We start from the raw sequence: 19124 nt of genomic DNA, 5'->3' as shown, positions 1-19124 counted from the left end.
TCCCATTTTTTGGGTCGACGATTTAAAATGTTTTATAAATCAATCATTAAAATTTGAATAAAATTTTAACAAAAAACCTTTGGTATATTATTGAGTGCGTGAGAAATGTTTTAAAAGTTGTGATTGAATTATTTTGGTACGACTTCGACTTGCTATTTATGAGGAACACATTGTAGAGCAAACGTATTACACGAAACACGTAAATGGACACCGACAAATGGTGGGCTGTGTATTTATTTCACTATTGGGCTTAGTTTCCAGTATTAAAACGTATTGTAGTTCAAATTAAAAGCTGCAATCCTTTTAAATATCACTAACGATGAACTGTTTCTATCATGGTCTACACTGGAAATCTAGCTGTAAATATAAACGATGTCGCATGTATCTGTTATATAGTAAAGCTTTAGCACGAACCATTTTGAAAAGAACGGAAAATTTCATGATACAAAATTTTTGGGCAAATGTAATTTTGGTGAAAAAAACGAAGATAAGTATTTTTTTCAAATAATTGATGTTTTACAAGTTGGGAAAACCAAAATATTACCTCTCCGAGTCAAGAGGTCTACTACTACAAACTTATTTACCTAGATATGGAATTATTTCTCTTTTTTGAAGTAAAAATTTACGAAATATTGAAGCAGTATTCCAAGCATAGCGAATAATACAGTAAAGCAGACGACATTTTACATCCAATAAGGATAAATCTTGGACACATGGAAATCAGTCAATGGGGAAAAGATCAGGAAATGAAGTCTACGCTTCAGCTGTTTACCGTATATTCTGATAGCTACATTCACAACTGGTTTGCAGTGTAAACACTATCGTCTCGTCTCACCTCAACAATATTCTTAGTTTGCCAACATGAATGTCACGTTAAATAACACCAAAGCTAAATTGTAGCTAGACGCACTAATAGTCAATGCGTACCATAAAGAGAATAAAAAGTCTGTAGCTACTACCCGTTTAACATTAGCCCTTTTACTATTCTAATTGCCACCATGATCTTTTCTTCTATTATAAAATCTTAACCTGATTATTTAATAGTATATTTAACTTTCGGCTCACTCTGAACCGTTGATGTCTCTTCATTTCAGACACGAAAATCAAAGCCCAAAGTTTACTTCAATTATTTACTCTTTGTTTCACTAAGCCTATTGCGGTTGATACTTAATATACCCGCCGGAGTCTAGGTCTTAGTTTTCTTCATGAAATCACTAAACCAAGGATTATTCTATATACAGATGTAGTATGGCTTAAGTAATATATAAACAGCCATTTCAAATAACAATATTAAAAAAAATCTTTGGAATATCAAAATGAAACTGAGCTTTAAAGCTACAAAAGTACTAAATGCATCATAATTACGAAAAATACTTCCACATATTCACTTTATATTATGGAAAAAGGGAATATTAAGGTTCTGTGTGATTTCTTAACACATCAACACAAGGCTAACTGCTAACGCGACGCACTAGTGTAACAATGGACGGACACACACAGACAAAAACATAGACTGCTTTTTAACTCTTTCCGTATTAATTTTGAGTTGAGAAACAAGATTATCTTTAATATTTAAATAAATATAATTATTTTTAATTATTTTAATCTTCAATAATTAACATTAATAATAGTTAAATCGTTTAAAATAAAGTTATACCTATTATCATCTCAAACTTTGCTAATATTGACGTTTAAAGTGAAGGGTACCCCTCTTGCCCGATTTCTTCAAATTTTGGGGTATATATACGATTCGTTTCCATTATAATAGTAAGGGAAAAGCGCAATTGCGAAAACCTTTGGTGGCGATCCCACCTTAGGGAGGCTAGACGTTTCTCGTAACCCTAGCTGATCGCCGCGTACATCCTAAAACCAAACGATGATAATGGAGTAGAAGCCAATGAGACAGATTGGTGTCTATGTGGAATAGACGGAAGACCAGTAGATGGTGGTGTTAGAAGCCAGAATGTACAGACTGGTGTCCAAGTGGGATGGACAAAGACCAGAAGATGGTGGTGATTAAAAGCCAGTATGTACAGACTGGTGTCCATGTGGGATGGACGAAGATCAAAAGATGGTGGTGATTAGAAGCCAGTAAGTACAGACTGGTGTCCGTGTGGGATGGACAAAGACTAGAAGATGGTGGTGTGAGAACTCAAGTAGAGGAGCCATTTCCGTGACTGTGAAAGCAGTTCGGAAATGGCGAACACGTTTGCTCCGATTTGGAAACTGCGAACGCGGTCACGTGGGTGTAACAACAGACACACAGACAGTCACACACGATCGTTACAGAACCTCTCCGTGACATACTTCACTCGGAGAGGTAATAATCATGTCTTTAAACTGAAAAAATTTAATATCTGTACTTCGGTCATTCCATTTTGATCTCTTATCATTTACTTTTTACCTCTCCGAGTGACGTATGTCACGGAGAGGTTCTAATTTCGACGTGTCTGTCTGTCTGTCTGTCTGTGTGTGTGTCAGTCTGTTGTTATTGACTTACACCCCAGGGGACCGCGTTCGCAGTTTTCAAATCGGAGCAAACGTTTTCCCAAATTCCGGACCGCATTTACAGTTCCCGGAAATTTGGAAAATTGAATTCCACTTACAATGGCTATTATCCATTGCCTATCTAACAACACTATCCTCAGGCCATTTGTCCATCTTACTGACTTCTATAATCCACCTTTATCTGCTCTTTGTCCATCCCACATGGACACCAGTCTGCACACACTGGCTTCTAATCCCCACCCTCTTGTGGTCTTTGTCCATCCCACATGGACACCAGTCTGTACACACTGGCTTCTAATCACCACCGTCATCTGCTCTATGTCCATCCCACATGGACACCAGTCTGTACACCTGGCTTCTAACACCACTCTGTACACCTGGCTTCTAACACATCCATCTTCTGGTCTTTGTTTTTGTCCATCCCACATGGACACCAGTCTGTACACCTGGCTTCTAACACCACCATCTTCTGGTCTTTGTTTTTGCCCATCCCACATGGACACCAGTCTGTACACCTGGCTTCTACTCCATCATCATCGTTAAGGTTAAGACATACGCGGCGATCGGCCAGGGTTACGAGAAACGTCTGGCCTTCCAATGGCGGGGCTTCCACCAAAGGTTCACGCAATTGCGCTGTTCTTATCCATAGCTGCGATTCGACACCCTTATATACTACCTATGTGAGTAAGGCGACGCAACCGGCGTATGCTTCATTTCAAACGCCAATATTAGTCAAGTCTCTCAAGAATGTTTAATTATTCTTTTTCAAAACGATGTAACGCTCAATAAGGCGAACAACTATCGAAGAAAATATTTAATATTAATTATATTTATTTTAATATTTAAGATAATCATGTCTCTAAACTCAAAATTAATACGGAAAGGGTAAAACAGCAGTCTATGTGTTTGTCTATATGTGTCCGTCCGTTGTTTCACTAGTGCGCTGCGTTAGAAGTTCGTTTTTGTTTTGATGTGTAAAGAAATCCTTCAGAACCTTAATATTCCCGTTTTCCATAATATAAAATGAATATGTGGAAATATTTTTCGTAATTATGATGCATTTAGTACTTTTGTAGCTTTAAAGCTCTATTTCATTTTGATATTCCAAAGATTTTTTTTAATATTATTATTTAAAATGGATGTTTATATATTACTTAAGCTATACTACATCTGTTTATAGCATAATCCTTCCTTTAGTGAATACAAGCGCAACGCTACAATGGTGGTCAATTGAACTGTAATTTGTCAATAGGCCTAGTGAACCAAAAAGTAAACGCTTGGTTTGGTTTACGTTTCTGTAATGCAGAGACATTAACGGTTCAGAGTGAGCCGAAAGTTAAATACACTATTAAATAATTAGGCTTAGATTTTATAATCATGGTGGAAATCTGGGCCGCGCTCAGCAGAGCCCAGCGCTGTTAGCAGTGTCCTACATAACGGGATTTTGTTTTTGAATTTTGACGTCACGGTGCTTAGCGCTGAGCTAGCGCGGTCTTCAAAGAAAACAGTCGGCTTTTTGGATAACGTGACGTAAAACGTGTAGTTCTCAGCTTGGCGAAAAACCCATGGATGAATTAATACAAATAGCTCTATGGGACTATAGCTATTTAATTGGCGTGAAACCAGTTGATCACGCGAGAATTTTAAGAGATATGTTAGTTTCTAATTTTAATTATAAAAGTTGTTATCTATCTCTATAAATATGTTATCATACAATTTTTGTTAAGCCTTGGTACCTTGCACGCTTTATTGCGCTAGCGTCATTTATAAAACGCCGATGACCGGAGAAAAGCTATGACGACAGAGCTCACCGGTAAACATTTCCAAAATCCGCTGTCTTTTTTGGTGAGCTCTGGTGAACGCAGCCCAGACCAGTGAAAGGTCTGATCGTAATAGCTTCGTGTTTTCATGCTTTTTATGGTACGCATTTACTTTCAGTGTGTGAAGCCACAAATAAGCTTTGGTGTTATGTAACGTTAACAGTCATGTTGACAAACTAAGAAAATCGTTGAGGTGAAACGAGAGGATAGTGTTTATATGGCAACCCTGTTGTGAATATGGCTTTGAACATAGAGGGCATACAGTTGAGGAGTAGAAAATTGGGCCTTTACAAACACGTAAAGGTAGTATCCCTCCAAAGTTTTATCTCTTCATTTCCCGTTTCTCCCCCATCGGATGATTTTAATGTGTACAAGTATATCATTATTGGATGTAAAATGTCGTCTGATTTACAGTATATTTGCTATGCTTTGTATACTGCTTTAATATTTCATAAATTTTAACTTAAGAAACATTTCCATATCTGGGTAAATAAGTTTGTAAGTAGTCGTCTTGACTCGGAGAGGTAATATTTTGGTTTTCCCAACTTGTTCTAGTCTTTGTCCACTAAGACATTTTTTACCTCTCCGTGTGACGTAGTCCAGGAGAGGTTCTGTAACGATCGTGTCTGTCTGTGTGTCTGTGTGACTGTCTGTCTGTCTGTCTGTCCGTTGTTACACCCACGTGACCGCGTTCGCAGTTGGCGTATCGGAGCAAACGTGTTCGCCATTTCCGAATTGCTTTCCAGTCACGGAATTGGCTCCTCTACTTGAGTTCTCACACCACCATCTTCTGGTCTTTGTCCATCCCACACGGACACCAGTCTTTTCTTACTGGCTTCTAATCACCACCATCTTTTGGCCTTCGTCCATCCCACACGGACACCAGTCTGTTCACCTGGCTTCTAACACCACCATCCACTGGTCTGCCGTCTATTCCACATAGACACCAATCTGTATCATTGGCTTCTACTCCATTATCATCGTAGAGTAATCATGATAAAAGCTTAAAAAATTACGAGAGGACAGACCTTTTTTATCCTCTTGTTTTATTCTTAATAAGAATATAAAACATTTATTTTGTATCAAAAAATATTTTTTGGTGCTGAGATTGCTTTAGAAAAATCCAAACGGTTAGGCATTGGTAAAAAAGACATGTGTAAGCTATTTGCAGAGATGATAATTGTTTTACATGTTTTAAATAAGACTGAAGCTTCCACTATTGTGTTTATGCTCCTTGTTTGTTTCACTGAAAGCCATCTAGGTGTAGATAATAGACCTATTAAATTTGCGGGAGCCATTCTTGAGAACTTTTCTTTGCTTGTAGGTTGTTAATTTATCTACCAGAAAATATTTGTGTTTGGAAGTTGGATATTAAGTCAAATTAAGTGGTTGTAAAGAGCCAGCAGGTTTTTGCCGCTTCTTTTTGTGAGTATTTGTTTTTTGTATGTAAAATGGAGGAAGATAATGTTGAGAGTAAGGATGAAATGCGGAAGCGCAAAGCGCGGGAAAGGATGAGGGCAAAAAGGTCGACGTTTTCATTGGATACTTAAGTTTATATAATCTTCTCGACACGGAGAGGTAATAATTTGGTTTTCCCAACTTGTTATTTATATCTGTTCCTTCAGTCTTCATTTTAATTCAGATTGTTAAGAAACTGTTGCTTTTTTTAAATCTGCACTAAGCACAAACATAAATATAGGGGAGTGTAAGCATAATGGACCTAATATTGCTGGTTAGTTACTAATGTTTTCAGGTACCAGTTAATCAGTTATCACCAATGAGATTAATTTATAACTGAAAACAACAAATTTTCATACTAAAATTATTTTGGCCTTTCTTTATCCCCTGGCTTCGAGTATTAAAATATTTAAAATAACTCTGAGGATTATCTAGAATCATTTCTACTGATATTTCAAATTCAGAAGAATCAGAGTCATCGTTTTGAGTCTTTCAGATGACTGGCTTGGACTTATGTTACTAGTTTTCGGTTTTCGTTGTAACAGTCTAACTGAGACAAAGTTTCTGCCTGCCAGCATAGCCTACTCGATCCGCGCTCATGCTCACGCTATATAATTTAAACAAAAAAGTTTATTCTAAATAGCGGTTGTAAATAGTAATTAAATACGTAACTGTTACCTAATAAAAATGATTGCAAGAGCATTGGTTGGTTTGTTGACAGGATTTAGTGATCGTGTGATTTTATCTATCAATTATTTTACCACTAATTTAAACAAACAAAATGATCTACGCAGTGGTTACCGTTGGCCGGTTGCACCAGATATAATCTCTCAGCGTTTATCGTTGGCAATCTGGCCATTGTTTAGGTAACGTTAGAATGGGGGCAAAATAATTAATAATTCAATTGTTACCTAGTACAAATGATTGGAAGGACCAGAATTAAAAATATTGTTTGATTTGGTGTCAGGGTTTAGTGATAGTGTGATTGAATCTATCATTTATTTTACCAGTAAAAAACGTATCTTCGTAGCGGTAGCCGTTGGCTTGGTGGCACCAGTCGAGAAACCAGGGAACGAACCCTTGTGCGTAGTTTGCATTAATCTACTTTAAAAAACAAAAATTGATTTAATTTAAACAAATTACCTAATTAGTGGCTATCGTTGGCCGATGGCACCAGGTGAAACACCTTAAAACGAACGCAACACGGCCAATTTGGTTAATATCTATCGTCACCCTTAGGATCTTTTATTACAGCTAATACCGTGACAATGCTCGCACATTGCTGAGAGAATTAATCCGGACGATCTACATTCACAGTTCTTTACACAAGATGTTCTGCATGTACTGGTAATGAGAGTTAAAAATTCATCTGATGCAGGAGGGAGAGTATTATGAATGGGTCTTCGACTATTGCGATCGCGCACCTATGCCCATTGTTCGGTGATTAAATCGTTTCTTAGCTATTGTTGGACTTAAGATACACTCGAAAAGAATATAGGTTTGCGGCGTCGGTTGTTGGAATTAGTTCAGCAAGATACACGGTTCTGTTACACTTGTAATATCTACATAGTTTAGAGTAATGTGTGAATTTCCACCCTAAAAAGCAAAGAGAAATCTCTCTCCGGTAGCAGTTATGGCATCCTTAGATGCAATATGGTCATTAAAACGCTCACTTTATATCTAAGATGTTGATTATCTTTCGATAGTTTAAACGTCGCCTTATCATAACCACATCCAGTTACACCATGTAGATGAAAGAAGTGTTTTCTTCAGTGGCGTCACTAGGCCTTTTTTGGGGGGGCTATAGCCCCCCAAATTCCAAACTTAGCCCCCCAAAATAATCCGTAAACCCTACCAAAAAATTGCTGTTAGCAACCTAAAATTCTGTAGCAATATATAAAAAATTTTCAATATCAAACAGTAAAATTTTGAAGAAAAAAACAGATGAAGACAAGTAAAATGCTTCTTTCGAAGGGAGTGCCAATTGTGTTGACTAAAAGCTAACCAAAACTAAAAATAAACCTAAGACGAGTGAAAATCCTTCATAATCGGTTCCGTAGTCCTTATCAATAAAAGGTTGTACATCTTTAAAATACGAATAATTTCACGTTGACACAAATTAACGGATAGTTTTAAAGGTCTACACATTTTCCAAAGAACCCATTATGCAATTTTTAGCCACATCGTAGTATACGATAGGCTCTTAGTTTGACCCGAGCCGTAGTAGTACTGGCCGGGTTTTCCCTTTCGTTATCGTCAGATTTTAGCTTAAATGGAACCATTGAGGCTCAGTTAGAGATTTTATTTTAACTAAAAAAATTTTTCACACCGCACCCGGGAATTGAACCCGGCTGGCTGGCGCAGCAGTAAGACACACTACCACTGTGGGGTCGGACACTTCTGATTTTTGTTTAGGGTCTTTGAATTTTTTTTCTTTTTATTTGTGCGCTAATTAAATAGAAAACGATGTGGCTACTATTAAGTCCCAGCCCTTGGGCCATCTTGTTTATTTTAAGTTCTTATAATAACTTTAAAATAGTTTGCCCAGATTTAGCCCCCCCCCCCCAAATTTCAAACCCTAGCGACGATACTGGTTTTCTTTATCTTTTTTCACAAATGTCTCGATTTGCGATTCTCTGCTCGGTGTCGTTTTGGTTTCAGGTTTAAGAATGAAGACGTTAAAATTCCAATGTGATAGTCCTAGCAAAAGAACCAAGATATTCCGTGACTACAATGGCTAGGAACCGATTTAAACCGTGAAGAATGGGGATGGGTTCGAGATCACGAAAGTCAAAGACCCATTCACACCACTCTCTCTCCTACACCAGACCAACTTTTAATGCTCATTACCTATAACTGCGGAACCTCTTGCAGACCATCCGTATTAGTTTGCTCAGTAATGCGTGGACATTGTCGATGTACTTGCTGCAATTATTGTAAAAAGTTATTCAGGCTGACGATGAATATGAACGAAATGTTAGAAATTTGTCTTAAATGTAATCCTTAACAACACAAGAATGTAAAAACTGCACATTAAATTATATTCTCTAATCAACATGTTGAGAATTACAGCTTTGAATAACATTTATATCTTTCAGAATGCAATCATTTTCGTGTGGCCATTTTAAAGATGGCGTCGATAATTAAGACTCTAGAATAGCAATTTTTGTTGTTTATTACGTTCATGAAAATCATCTACTCAATGTAGAAATTTCGAAAAGATTTATATATTTGAAATATATTTGGAATTTTACGCAGTTATTTTCCAAGATGGCGCCCAACTATCAGTAGCACGTCTTCAATATATATGATGTTCCGACGGTCTTAAAAATCATATTTACCATTTTTCATAACTTTTGAAGAATACGCAGTATTTAAAGGACATTACCGGCAGCCATTTTCCAACATGGCGGCAAAATACCCGATGAATGGCTTCAATAGCTTACTATGAGGTTTACACAGCTCTCATAATATTATCTATCAATTTTCATAATTTTCCAACTACATGGTGAAATATACTATACCTAGAATTCAGGGCGGACATTTTCCAATATGGCGACCAAACTATCCAACACAGATATGTAAAATTTTACTATGATGTTCATGTGGTTCCAATCATAATGTGCACCAATATTCATAATATTTCAAGAGGAGCGCGGAATACAATGTAGGTGGCATTCCCGGTGGCCATTTTCCAAGATGGCGGCGTAAGCTCGCACTCTACAGCAGGGAAATTTTAGTATATTTTTGTTGGGTCTAAAACAACCCACCCATGTACCAATTTTCATCTATATGTTCAAATGTTCTAAGTCAAAACCTAAAAGTCCTGGGCTAAAAGGTACACGCGGCTTACCGACAGACTATGGAAACGCCCACAGAAATCCTTCTCATAAATAATGTCATAAGGACATTATCTCTCCTTATGATGTCCTTATGATAATGTATAGGAGAGCTAAATTATCTAAATTGACCTGGGATCATTAATCGGACGGTGATTGGTTCGCGGGGGCTTAAAACTGGCTCTCTTAAGATACAAACTTCATGGTTGTAGGAGCTTTGCTATTTTTTGGAATTTTGATATTCAAATTTTTGTAGTATATTAAATATCAAAGCTGAAAGAATTCATCTTGCATCCCACGAGAAAGTCTTACATGAGGATGAGGCAAAACTCATGACGAAAGAGACGCTCAAAGAAGGAAACGTATGTACACCTCAATAAATGATTAGTGTTTGGACTTTTCTTGACTTCTTGAGGACTAAAACTCTCTACACTAATTTTTCTTCCTGCATTTGCAGATATCCGTATCACACTACAAACAATATTTTAAAGCCTATGGTGTAATATGGTGTGCGATCTTTGAAGCAACAATCACCGGTGCTATAGTCCTTAATTTCGCGTCACTGTATTGGCTGTCTCTGTGGTGTGCGGACTCCAAGGAAGATTTTCAAGCGAACCCAGACCTAAGGGCAACCCGTATAGCGATCTTACTCGTTCTTGGTCTAAGCCAATCCATTTTGGCATTTATCAACGTAATCGTCAGTGTCTTTCCGTGTTTACGAGCGGCAAACTATCTACATGGGAAAATGCTTGACAGCGTATGTCGTATTCCCATGTCTACCTTCGACACGACCCCCGTTGGAAGGATACTCAATCGTTTCTCCCAAGATATCGACGCCCTCGACCAGCAACTATCTTCAATGTTTAGGGCAGTCAATTGGGGATTAATATATTTAGTTGTTTTCCCTTTAGGAATTGCAGTATATTTACCATTATTTATAATTCCCTGCATTGTTGTGTTCGTTGGATACCTTTTACTTCAGGTAGGAACTCTATTTCAGCCACCATTCATAAGTGATTATTAAGTAGAGAGTTTTAACCGATACCGATATCATTCGATACTTGGGAAACCGATACGTACCGATAGTGATATTTTACCCGATCCTTCGAATAAACCGATACCGATAAATTAACCGATATCAAAAATAAAATGAATAAGAAAATAGATGCTATAATATAGGTTGGAAAATAGGGGGCGTAATCTTTTCGACGCTAATAGTCTATTAGCGTCGAAAAGATTAGCATCGAATGAGAATAGCGTCGAAAATTTTATTTTGGAGCAATAGCACCGAATAGAAGTGAATCGAAAATCTTAGCATCGAATAGAATAGTGTCGAAAGGAATAGCATCGAGGGCGTCAAGCCCGCCATTGGAATAGTGTCGAAAATATTTTAGAAAATTTGGATTAATGGCGAAAGGAATATCGTCGAATTTATGTGAATGAGATTAGTATCGAAAAGATTTGTATTTAAGTAAGCCAATACTTGACATTTGCTCATCAATGAAAAGTAAGCTTTCACGACCACTGTCCGAATCAATTTTTTCAGCGTAAAAATCCCCTCTGTGCAGGGTTTTAGAATACCAACTTGTACCTCTTTGGTAGGATTTTAACCCAACCAACACTTGATTCTGATTAATTAGACCACGGGGAGTTCGTCAAAAATTGTGAAAATATTCCAAACCCTTCGCAAGTTGGTCAAACATTTTTGGAAAATATGAAAATTGCATATTATTATCGAGACCGCTGACCGCCTAAACGCGTTCTGCACTCAATCTTGAAAAGTTTCTAGGGGAAAAACATAATAACAAGGGCTCGCGACGGAAATATAGCTATGAAATTTTAAACACCCGCAGAAACATTTAATTCTCATATCAGGATTGAAAAATATTTGAAGAAAGCTCCACTTTTAAAAGTAAACAATATTTTGGAGAGTCGTAATATTATTTCGAAACGTAAATGAAGATAACAATATTTTGGAAAAGGCATAATATTATTTGGAAAACTAACTCAAGGTAAACATCCATATTTAGGAAAAGGCATAATATTAATTGGAAAACTAACTCAAGGTAAACATCCATATTTAGGAAAAGGCATAATATTATTTGGGAAATAAACGAAGACAAACCACAATATTTTGGAAAAGGCGTAATATTATTTGGGAAATATATGAAGATAAACAACAATATTTTGGAAAAGGTGTAATAATATTTGGGAAACTAAATAAATGAATAAATCAAAATTTTGGAAAAGGTATAACAATATTTGGGAAATAAATGAAGATAAACCACAAAATTTTGGAAAAGGCGTAATATTATTTCGAAACGTACATGAAGATAAACAACAATATTTTGGAAAAGGCGTAACATAATTTGGGAAGTAAATAAAGGTAAACAATATTTTGGAAAAGGCGTAATATTATTTGGGAAATATATGAAGATAAACAACAATATTTTGGAAAAGGCGTAATATTATTTGGGAAATATAAGAAGATAAACAACAATATTTTGGAAAAGACGTAATATTATTTGAGAAATATTTGAAAATAAACAACAATATTTTGGAAAAGGCGTAATATTATTTGGGAAATATATGAAGATAAACAACAATATTTTGCAAAAGGCGTAATATTATTTAGGAAACTAAATAAATGAAAATGTCAAATTTTGGAAAAGGTATAATATTATTTGGGAAGTAAATGAAGATAGCAAACAAAATTTTGGAAAAGGCGTAATATTATTTCGAAACGTACAGGAAGATAAACAACAATATTTTGGAATAGGCGAAACATAATTTGGGAAGTAAATTAAGATAAACATCAATATTTTGGAAAAGGCATAATATTGTTTGGGAAGTGAATGAAACATTTTTCTGAAATATTTTTCCCATATAAAATTATACCTTTTTCAAAATTTTCTTGTTTATCTTCATTTACTTTTCGAAATAATATTACGCCTTTGCAAAATTTTGCTGTTTATCTTCATTACCTTCCGAAATAATTTACGCACGTGTTTAAAATTTCATAGCTTTATTTCCGTCGCGAGTCTTTTGTTATTTTGTTTACCCCTTAGTAATTTTTCCAAGATTAAGTGCAGAACGCGTTTAGGCGCTCAGCGGTCTTAATGGTGGTAAGTACATGCAATTTTGAAATTTTCAAAACGTTTTTGATCAACTTTCGGCCGGTTTAGAATTTGTTCACTACGTTTTTCGAACTCCTCGTGGTCTAATTAATCAGAATGAAGTAAAATCCTACCAATTCTTGGTCTAATTACGTCTTTTTTTTAAGGTAATTTAGGCAAGCTTTCATTTGTTTAATGAGGACTCAACGTTTTTAAAAGCGACGTTGTTGTTATCCATCCTATTACATAATTGAGTATAAATAACCTGAACCTAACCTCACCTCATCTGAAACTAACCGAACCAAGCCTAACCTCAACCTAACCAAACCTAATACGCCACTAACCCATCACAAACTATGTTTCAACTATAATGACGTTCGACATAGTTCCGTGTCGACCGTATTCCGATTTTGTTATTTTCATCCTCATTCCATTCGATACTAATCAAATTTGTCAAAATGTGGTTCGCTGCTAATCCTTAGGAAGCGAATTTTTTCGACTTTAAGGACGTTCGATACAATTCCTTTCGACTCTAGGTTAAATTAGTAAATTGAGTGAGCAACTCTCTATTCGACATTAATCCATTCGATACTATTATGCGACCCCATCCAAAGAAATAATACTAATTGTATTATGTAATAATACAGTATTTAAAGAGTGCACTTGTTCAAAAACGACAGCTTTTCAACATTTGAGGTTCCAGGCGACTTCTTTTTGGAGTAACAGAATCCCCAGTTATACGTCTGCTGTAATTCTCTAGGCTTGTGATTCGTTAAATATTAAGTCTTACGGCGCCATCTACTCGCAACAAAATTGTTTTTCTTTAAAAAATATCGGGTAGAAATATCGGTTTATTTTTAACCGATACCGATATATGCTCCTGGCCCATTGGGCCGAATCCCATTAGAACGAATGTCCCATTGAACCGAATCCCGTTGGATCGAATATAGCCAAAATGTGCGGGTTTATTATCTTAAAATTTTCATTGCTATTAAAAGATATATTTTTAACGCCGTATTTTAAAACTGAATTAAAAAATACCTCTTTTGGTTTAAAGAAAATACCCTTGTCCTTAAGCTTGCGTCTATCAATACACTTTCCTATATAAATAATTATACTGTGATGGTCAAATCCCAAGTTTAAAAGGATGCCTCTATTGTAACCGAGCCTAATCAAAGCCAACCTGAAATGACTCGTAAAACAATCAATATTTTGGAAAAGGCATATATTTATTGTTCAAGGAACTTAATAAATGCCGCGTTAATTGATCCAGAATCTTTTTAAAAATAATTTGTTGGAAAAGGCCCGCTTTTATTATGCAAAGACCTCAATGAAAATAAAAATATTATGGAAAATCGGTTATCCAACCCAACCCAACCTAACCTAACCTAACCCAACCTAACCTAACATAACAGTAATGTTTTGGAAAAGGCATATTATTTGAGAAGTCAATGAAGCTAAACATCAATATTTTGGAAAAGGCGTAACATTGTTAAATGATTTATAAAACTAATATACTTTCGGTTGAAGGGAATTCGTTCCAATGGGATTCGATGGGATTCGATTGAATGGGAAAAAATTCCCTTTTTTATAGAAAACCGCCATTGGGCTAGATTTTAAAATACTGACTAGAAATTTTCGGACGAATGGGATTCGTTCCAATGGTATTCGGTTGAATGGGCAGACTCCCCGATGCATCGGTTAAAGCCAAATATCAGTACCGATGCCGATATGGGTTCGGTATCAGCCCAGGAAGATTTTCCCTTTTTCCTGCAGCGTTTCTTGATAAGATCTCTTAAAAAGTTTTATTGTGCGACGGGAAAGAGGCCCTGGCGCTACGACTGTCCTAACTGAGTCTTCGTCCAAGCACTTTCCCCGCGATATTAAGATAACACTACAAATATTTGAAATATTTGAAATATTTGAAATATTTCACCGTTTAAAATGATTTGGCACTAATATAATTTATTTCGAACAGTGTAGAATGCACACATGTCTTATACCCATGGAGTGTACGCGTCCACTAGTAACTTTTATGACTGTAGATTTTCCCATATCTTTCGCAGCGTTTCTTGATGTCGAGCAATCGTCAATTTAAGCGGATAACCAGCTTGAGAAATTCCTTCTTGTTTTCGCACGTGGGAGGATCAGTGGCTGGCAGCACTGTCATCAGGGCGTGCGATGCCGGACAGAACTTCGAAGGGCACTTCCTGAAACTGATCGACAAATGCACTGCGGTTAACTACATGATGAACATGACGCAAAGGTATCTCATATGTAAATGCGTCATTAAAGCCTGGTTTCAATCGCGTCTTTTCGCTTTGGAGCGACACCTTTTCAATTCTCACATTCAATAAAATGCAATTTCTTTCCAGATGGCTGACAGTACGCTTCAATATCTTGGGCAATTGCTTGATGTTTTGCACCGCAATTTTTATAGTTTTCAGCAAAGGGACACTCTCGGCTGATTTTGTAGGATTGATCTTGGCTAATGCCGATAAGGTAAGCGCTACCTCAGACCACCTTACCATGGATTTGAAAAGCCTTGTTAAACTTGAGTAAAGAAATGGCTATGCGTAGCACGCGCTATCACGCGTCTACCGACCGCAATTTATCGCAAATGTTGCTATTTTACTAAATTTAGTGATAAAATTGCGACACCAGCCGCCACAACGCAGTATCAGGCAAACTTAGCTCCCTATTCAGTTGCCTTTCCTTGGTTAGGTGGTCAGAGGCGCTACGAATGAAGACGAAGATAGTAAATCAAAATCTTTTCCACGATCAAAATTACCGCTGGTTTTTGATACCAGCATGATAGTTAAACGTCCCTATAGTGAGACGTTACAAAAAGGAATTTACTGAATTAACAAAAAGTATCTGCGGGAGTTTGAGTGAAAATGGGTGCAAACGTGTTAGCAATATCCAGACCGCGTTCGCAGTTCACAGAAACCAATGATGGCTTCTACTCCATTATCATCGTTAGGGTTAAGATGTACGCGGCGATCGGCTAGGGTTACGAGAAACGTCTAGCCTCCCAATGGCAGGGCTTCCACCAAAGGTTTACACAATTGCGGTTTTTCTTATTATTTACTGTAAATATCCAAAAATTGTGAAAAAGATGTTCTCTAGAAGTGAAACGTTAACAATAGCTGTGTTTAAAATGATTTTAAAATTAAAGTTTCTTAACAAGACTTAACTAGATTACTGACGATTGAAATAACTATTTATTTAATTATTTAAGAAAAACCTTTTAATTAGATAGATAGCCCTTGTCTCGACTCAGAGAGGTTTATTTTATTTTTTCTACTTGATATACTTTGTTCAACATTCTCTTACAAAATTTCGTAACTCTAATAGGAAGGAAACACAAAGTGTAGCTTCTGATTAAAGAATGAAAACCCGTGATTATTAGATTTAAATCATCTTAATTATTAGACAATTTTTATCGGTCTTTCACCACAATTCAGGGAAGTATGTTACCACTTTCGTCATCAGTACGCCCAAAATAGTGAAAATACTGGAAACTATGGGTACAGTAAATAGTTCTCGTAATTGTAATCATTTCCCGCGACTCCAAGCAGGACGGCTGATTAGGGGATAGAATATTGGGGAAACGGGTATTAACAAAAAACTCAACTTTTAAATATTTTATGTAATAAAAATGTTATAAAGTTTTGTCATATGCTTATTTGATCGTGACTTTCCTAATCGAGACAAAAATATAAATGCTAAGGATAATTTCCCCTGAATTTTGAAAAAAAAAAGTGCGCAGGCATTCTGTCACGTGGAACAATTATTTTTTTCTACAAATATAGACTAATTTAATATATTTATCTCTCAGCTTCTACAGATGGTCAAATTTTGTATCGCAGCCATAACGGGTTTGGAATCAAATATAGTCTCCATAGAAAGAGTTGACGAATACTGTCGTTTGGAGTCCGAAGCTGAGTGGGAGAAACCAGAATCTCAACCCCCAGCAGACTGGCCTCAATGTGGACAAATCGTATTTCAGGGCTACAGCACCAGATATCGAGAAGGATTGGATTTGGTCTTGAAGGACATTGATTTCAGGATTGAGGCCGGAGAGAAGGTGGGCGTGGTGGGGCGGACAGGCGCTGGAAAATCGTCGCTGACACTGGCGCTATTCCGTCTCATCGAGGGGGTTCGCGGTAAGATCGTCATAGACGGAGTTGAAGTGGAGGGATTGGGCTTGTCCGATTTGAGGTCGCGGCTGACCATCATCCCTCAAGAGCCCATCCTCTTCTCGGGCACGCTCAGACTCAATCTGGATCCTTTTGAGCAAAAAGATGACAAGCGACTGTGGGCTGCCCTGGAACACTCTCACCTGAAGTCCTTCGTGACGTCGCTTGAGCAGGGACTGGATCATCCCGTGACCGAAGGAGGACAGAATCTGAGCGTCGGGCAGCGTCAGTTGGTCTGCTTGGCTCGTGCCTTGTTAAGGAACACCAAGATACTGATCTTGGACGAAGCGACGGCCTCTGTCGACATGGACACCGACGATCTCATTCAAGAGACTATCAAAAAGGAATTCGCCAACTCTACCATCATCACCATCGCGCACAGAATAAACACTATCTTGGACTACGACAAGTTAGTTTACCGACCTTTTAAACCGAATTAAAATGATTGACTAATTTGTCGTTATTTATCCCTTCTTAGGGTGATGGTTCTCGATCAGGGCCGAATTGCGGAATTCGACTCTCCAGATGCCCTCTTGATGAATGAGCAATCAATGTTCTATGATTTAGCTAAAGATGCCAAAATACTCTAGATTAACTTCATTTTATTAATGTTTTACACATTGCTAGTCTAACCAGTAACCATTATCATTCTATATTATAATTGTTAATAAACACACCATAAAGTTTCCTGTTAATTTAAGACTTGCGAAAGAAAGCTCATTTCAGGCACAAACGCATGTGTTATAGCAATGCCAAGTAGAAGTAACAGAAAGTGTGTCTCTAGAGTGAATGAAAGCCTTCCTCAGTATGGTACGTACTCCAGTCAAATCTATATCACTTCCTCTCTAGCGTCTTCATTTGAACTGTCTTCGCTTTACTTCATTATAAAGTTACAACTTAAAATTTCTCACCGATGAAAATACTTTGGACATTTAAATATTCGAATATTTTGAATATTTTTAGTTCTTGATGATCATAGCTTTCGTAGTGAAAAGATGTTGCGTTTTCCCTTGTATACTAGCATACAATAATCATAGGTGTGAAAGATTGTGAGAATATTGAGGTTTTTGAATATTGGCGACAAATGGGCTCTCTCAGAATATTAATTCTATAAAACGTCAAGTATCTCAAATTTTTACGCTATTCAAATGTAATAGAATTATTTAGAAAACTAAGTACTCTCCTATGAGTATTTCTGATTTCAAGTGTCGTCTCGTACAGAGTTCTTGTAACAAGTCAGTAATAACACTTTAAATAATACTGTCGTTAACCACACTGTCCCGCTAGGGTAACGCAATGATAATGATAAAGATTTAATTAACGTTTTATTAAGACCTTCTTACAAATCTAATCAATACTTCTGTTATAATTATTAAACCCAGATTATTGTTGGAAAGAGAATTTTTTACCATGATCTATAATATTATTTTTGTATAGTTTTTTACCCATTCTAAGATCGGATTCCCCTATAACCATTTTCCTAAATATAGATAAGAACATTACGGTGCTTCGGCATTTTAACATAGTTACTTTGACCAGGGATAGATTTAATTTTAGAAGTATCAAAGGAGAACGGTTAGTATTTACTTCAGTTGGACTCATAGCCCAGTGTAGAGCCCCTCCCTTCAACACGTAACGAAAAGTTTAAATTATCTTATTGGCTCACTTAAACTGCGTTTTGATGATGTTGCTGACGGGGGCGGCGAAAATACGTTATTTCTTTTTACCTTTGTCGCTATGACCCGCCTCTTCTTTCATACCCCTCCGTCCCGTGGAAGGGGGTCCTGGACTTTGACGCGCGCCTGGATTACTCTGTTATCCATTCCCACTTCTAAAATTAAAAATATCCCTGCTTTGACCCAATTATACGGAGAACGCTTTGTAGTCTCTACCTTTTTATTAACTTTTCTGGATCTCTTTTTAACAAGAAGGAAAGTAGCCTTAAAGGAAAAAATCACTTAACATTATTAGACCTTAAAAGAACGGCCTTTGTCTAAATGTAAAAGGAAAAATATTACAAAATAATAAGCATTTAATTAGTCTTAAAAACGAGGACTACTGCGCTGCTATTGTTTAGGTGCAGTTTGCTAGACCGAACCGTGACCTTATGATCTTATTCTTAACACTTGCACAGCCTGTGAGAATTCAACCAATCCCGTCGGGGTAAGAGGTCCGATTTAG

At 36.8% G+C, this 19124-nt stretch overlaps 1 protein-coding gene across 1 annotated transcript; it reads left to right on the top strand.

Annotated features, from left to right (window-relative positions):
* The first annotated feature begins 9349 nt into the window (after positions 1–9349).
* Positions 9350–17674, top strand: LOC149602852 (ATP-binding cassette sub-family C member 2-like). Its single transcript, XM_089860376.1, has 6 exons — positions 9350–9987; positions 10083–10607; positions 14808–15007; positions 15117–15243; positions 16583–17352; positions 17422–17674. The coding sequence occupies exons 1-6, from the start codon at positions 9958–9960 to the stop codon at positions 17531–17533; spliced, it is 1764 nt and encodes a 587-aa protein (XP_089716502.1). The 5' UTR covers positions 9350–9957; the 3' UTR covers positions 17534–17674.
* Positions 17675–19124: the final 1450 nt, after the last annotated feature.

This window comes from Phalangium opilio, unplaced genomic scaffold (assembly GCF_054372755.1).
Source record: "Phalangium opilio isolate 3A_F unplaced genomic scaffold, DU_Popi_V2 ptg000352l_1, whole genome shotgun sequence".
NCBI lineage: Eukaryota > Metazoa > Arthropoda > Arachnida > Opiliones > Phalangiidae > Phalangium > Phalangium opilio.
Note: the sequence above shows the minus strand (reverse complement) of the source record. Positions and strands in the feature narration are given on the sequence as shown.

Bases quoted from the DNA above. Each gene is read 5' to 3' on its own strand.
- LOC149602852 (XM_089860376.1), top strand. From the start codon at position 9,958: ATGACGAAAGAGACGCTCAAAGAAGGAAAC. The intron at 10,608-14,807 runs GTAGGAACTCTA...TATCTTTCGCAG, and splicing joins TTGGATACCTTTTACTTCAG to CGTTTCTTGATGTCGAGCAA. The intron at 17,353-17,421 runs GTTAGTTTACCG...ATCCCTTCTTAG, and splicing joins ACTATCTTGGACTACGACAA to GGTGATGGTTCTCGATCAGG.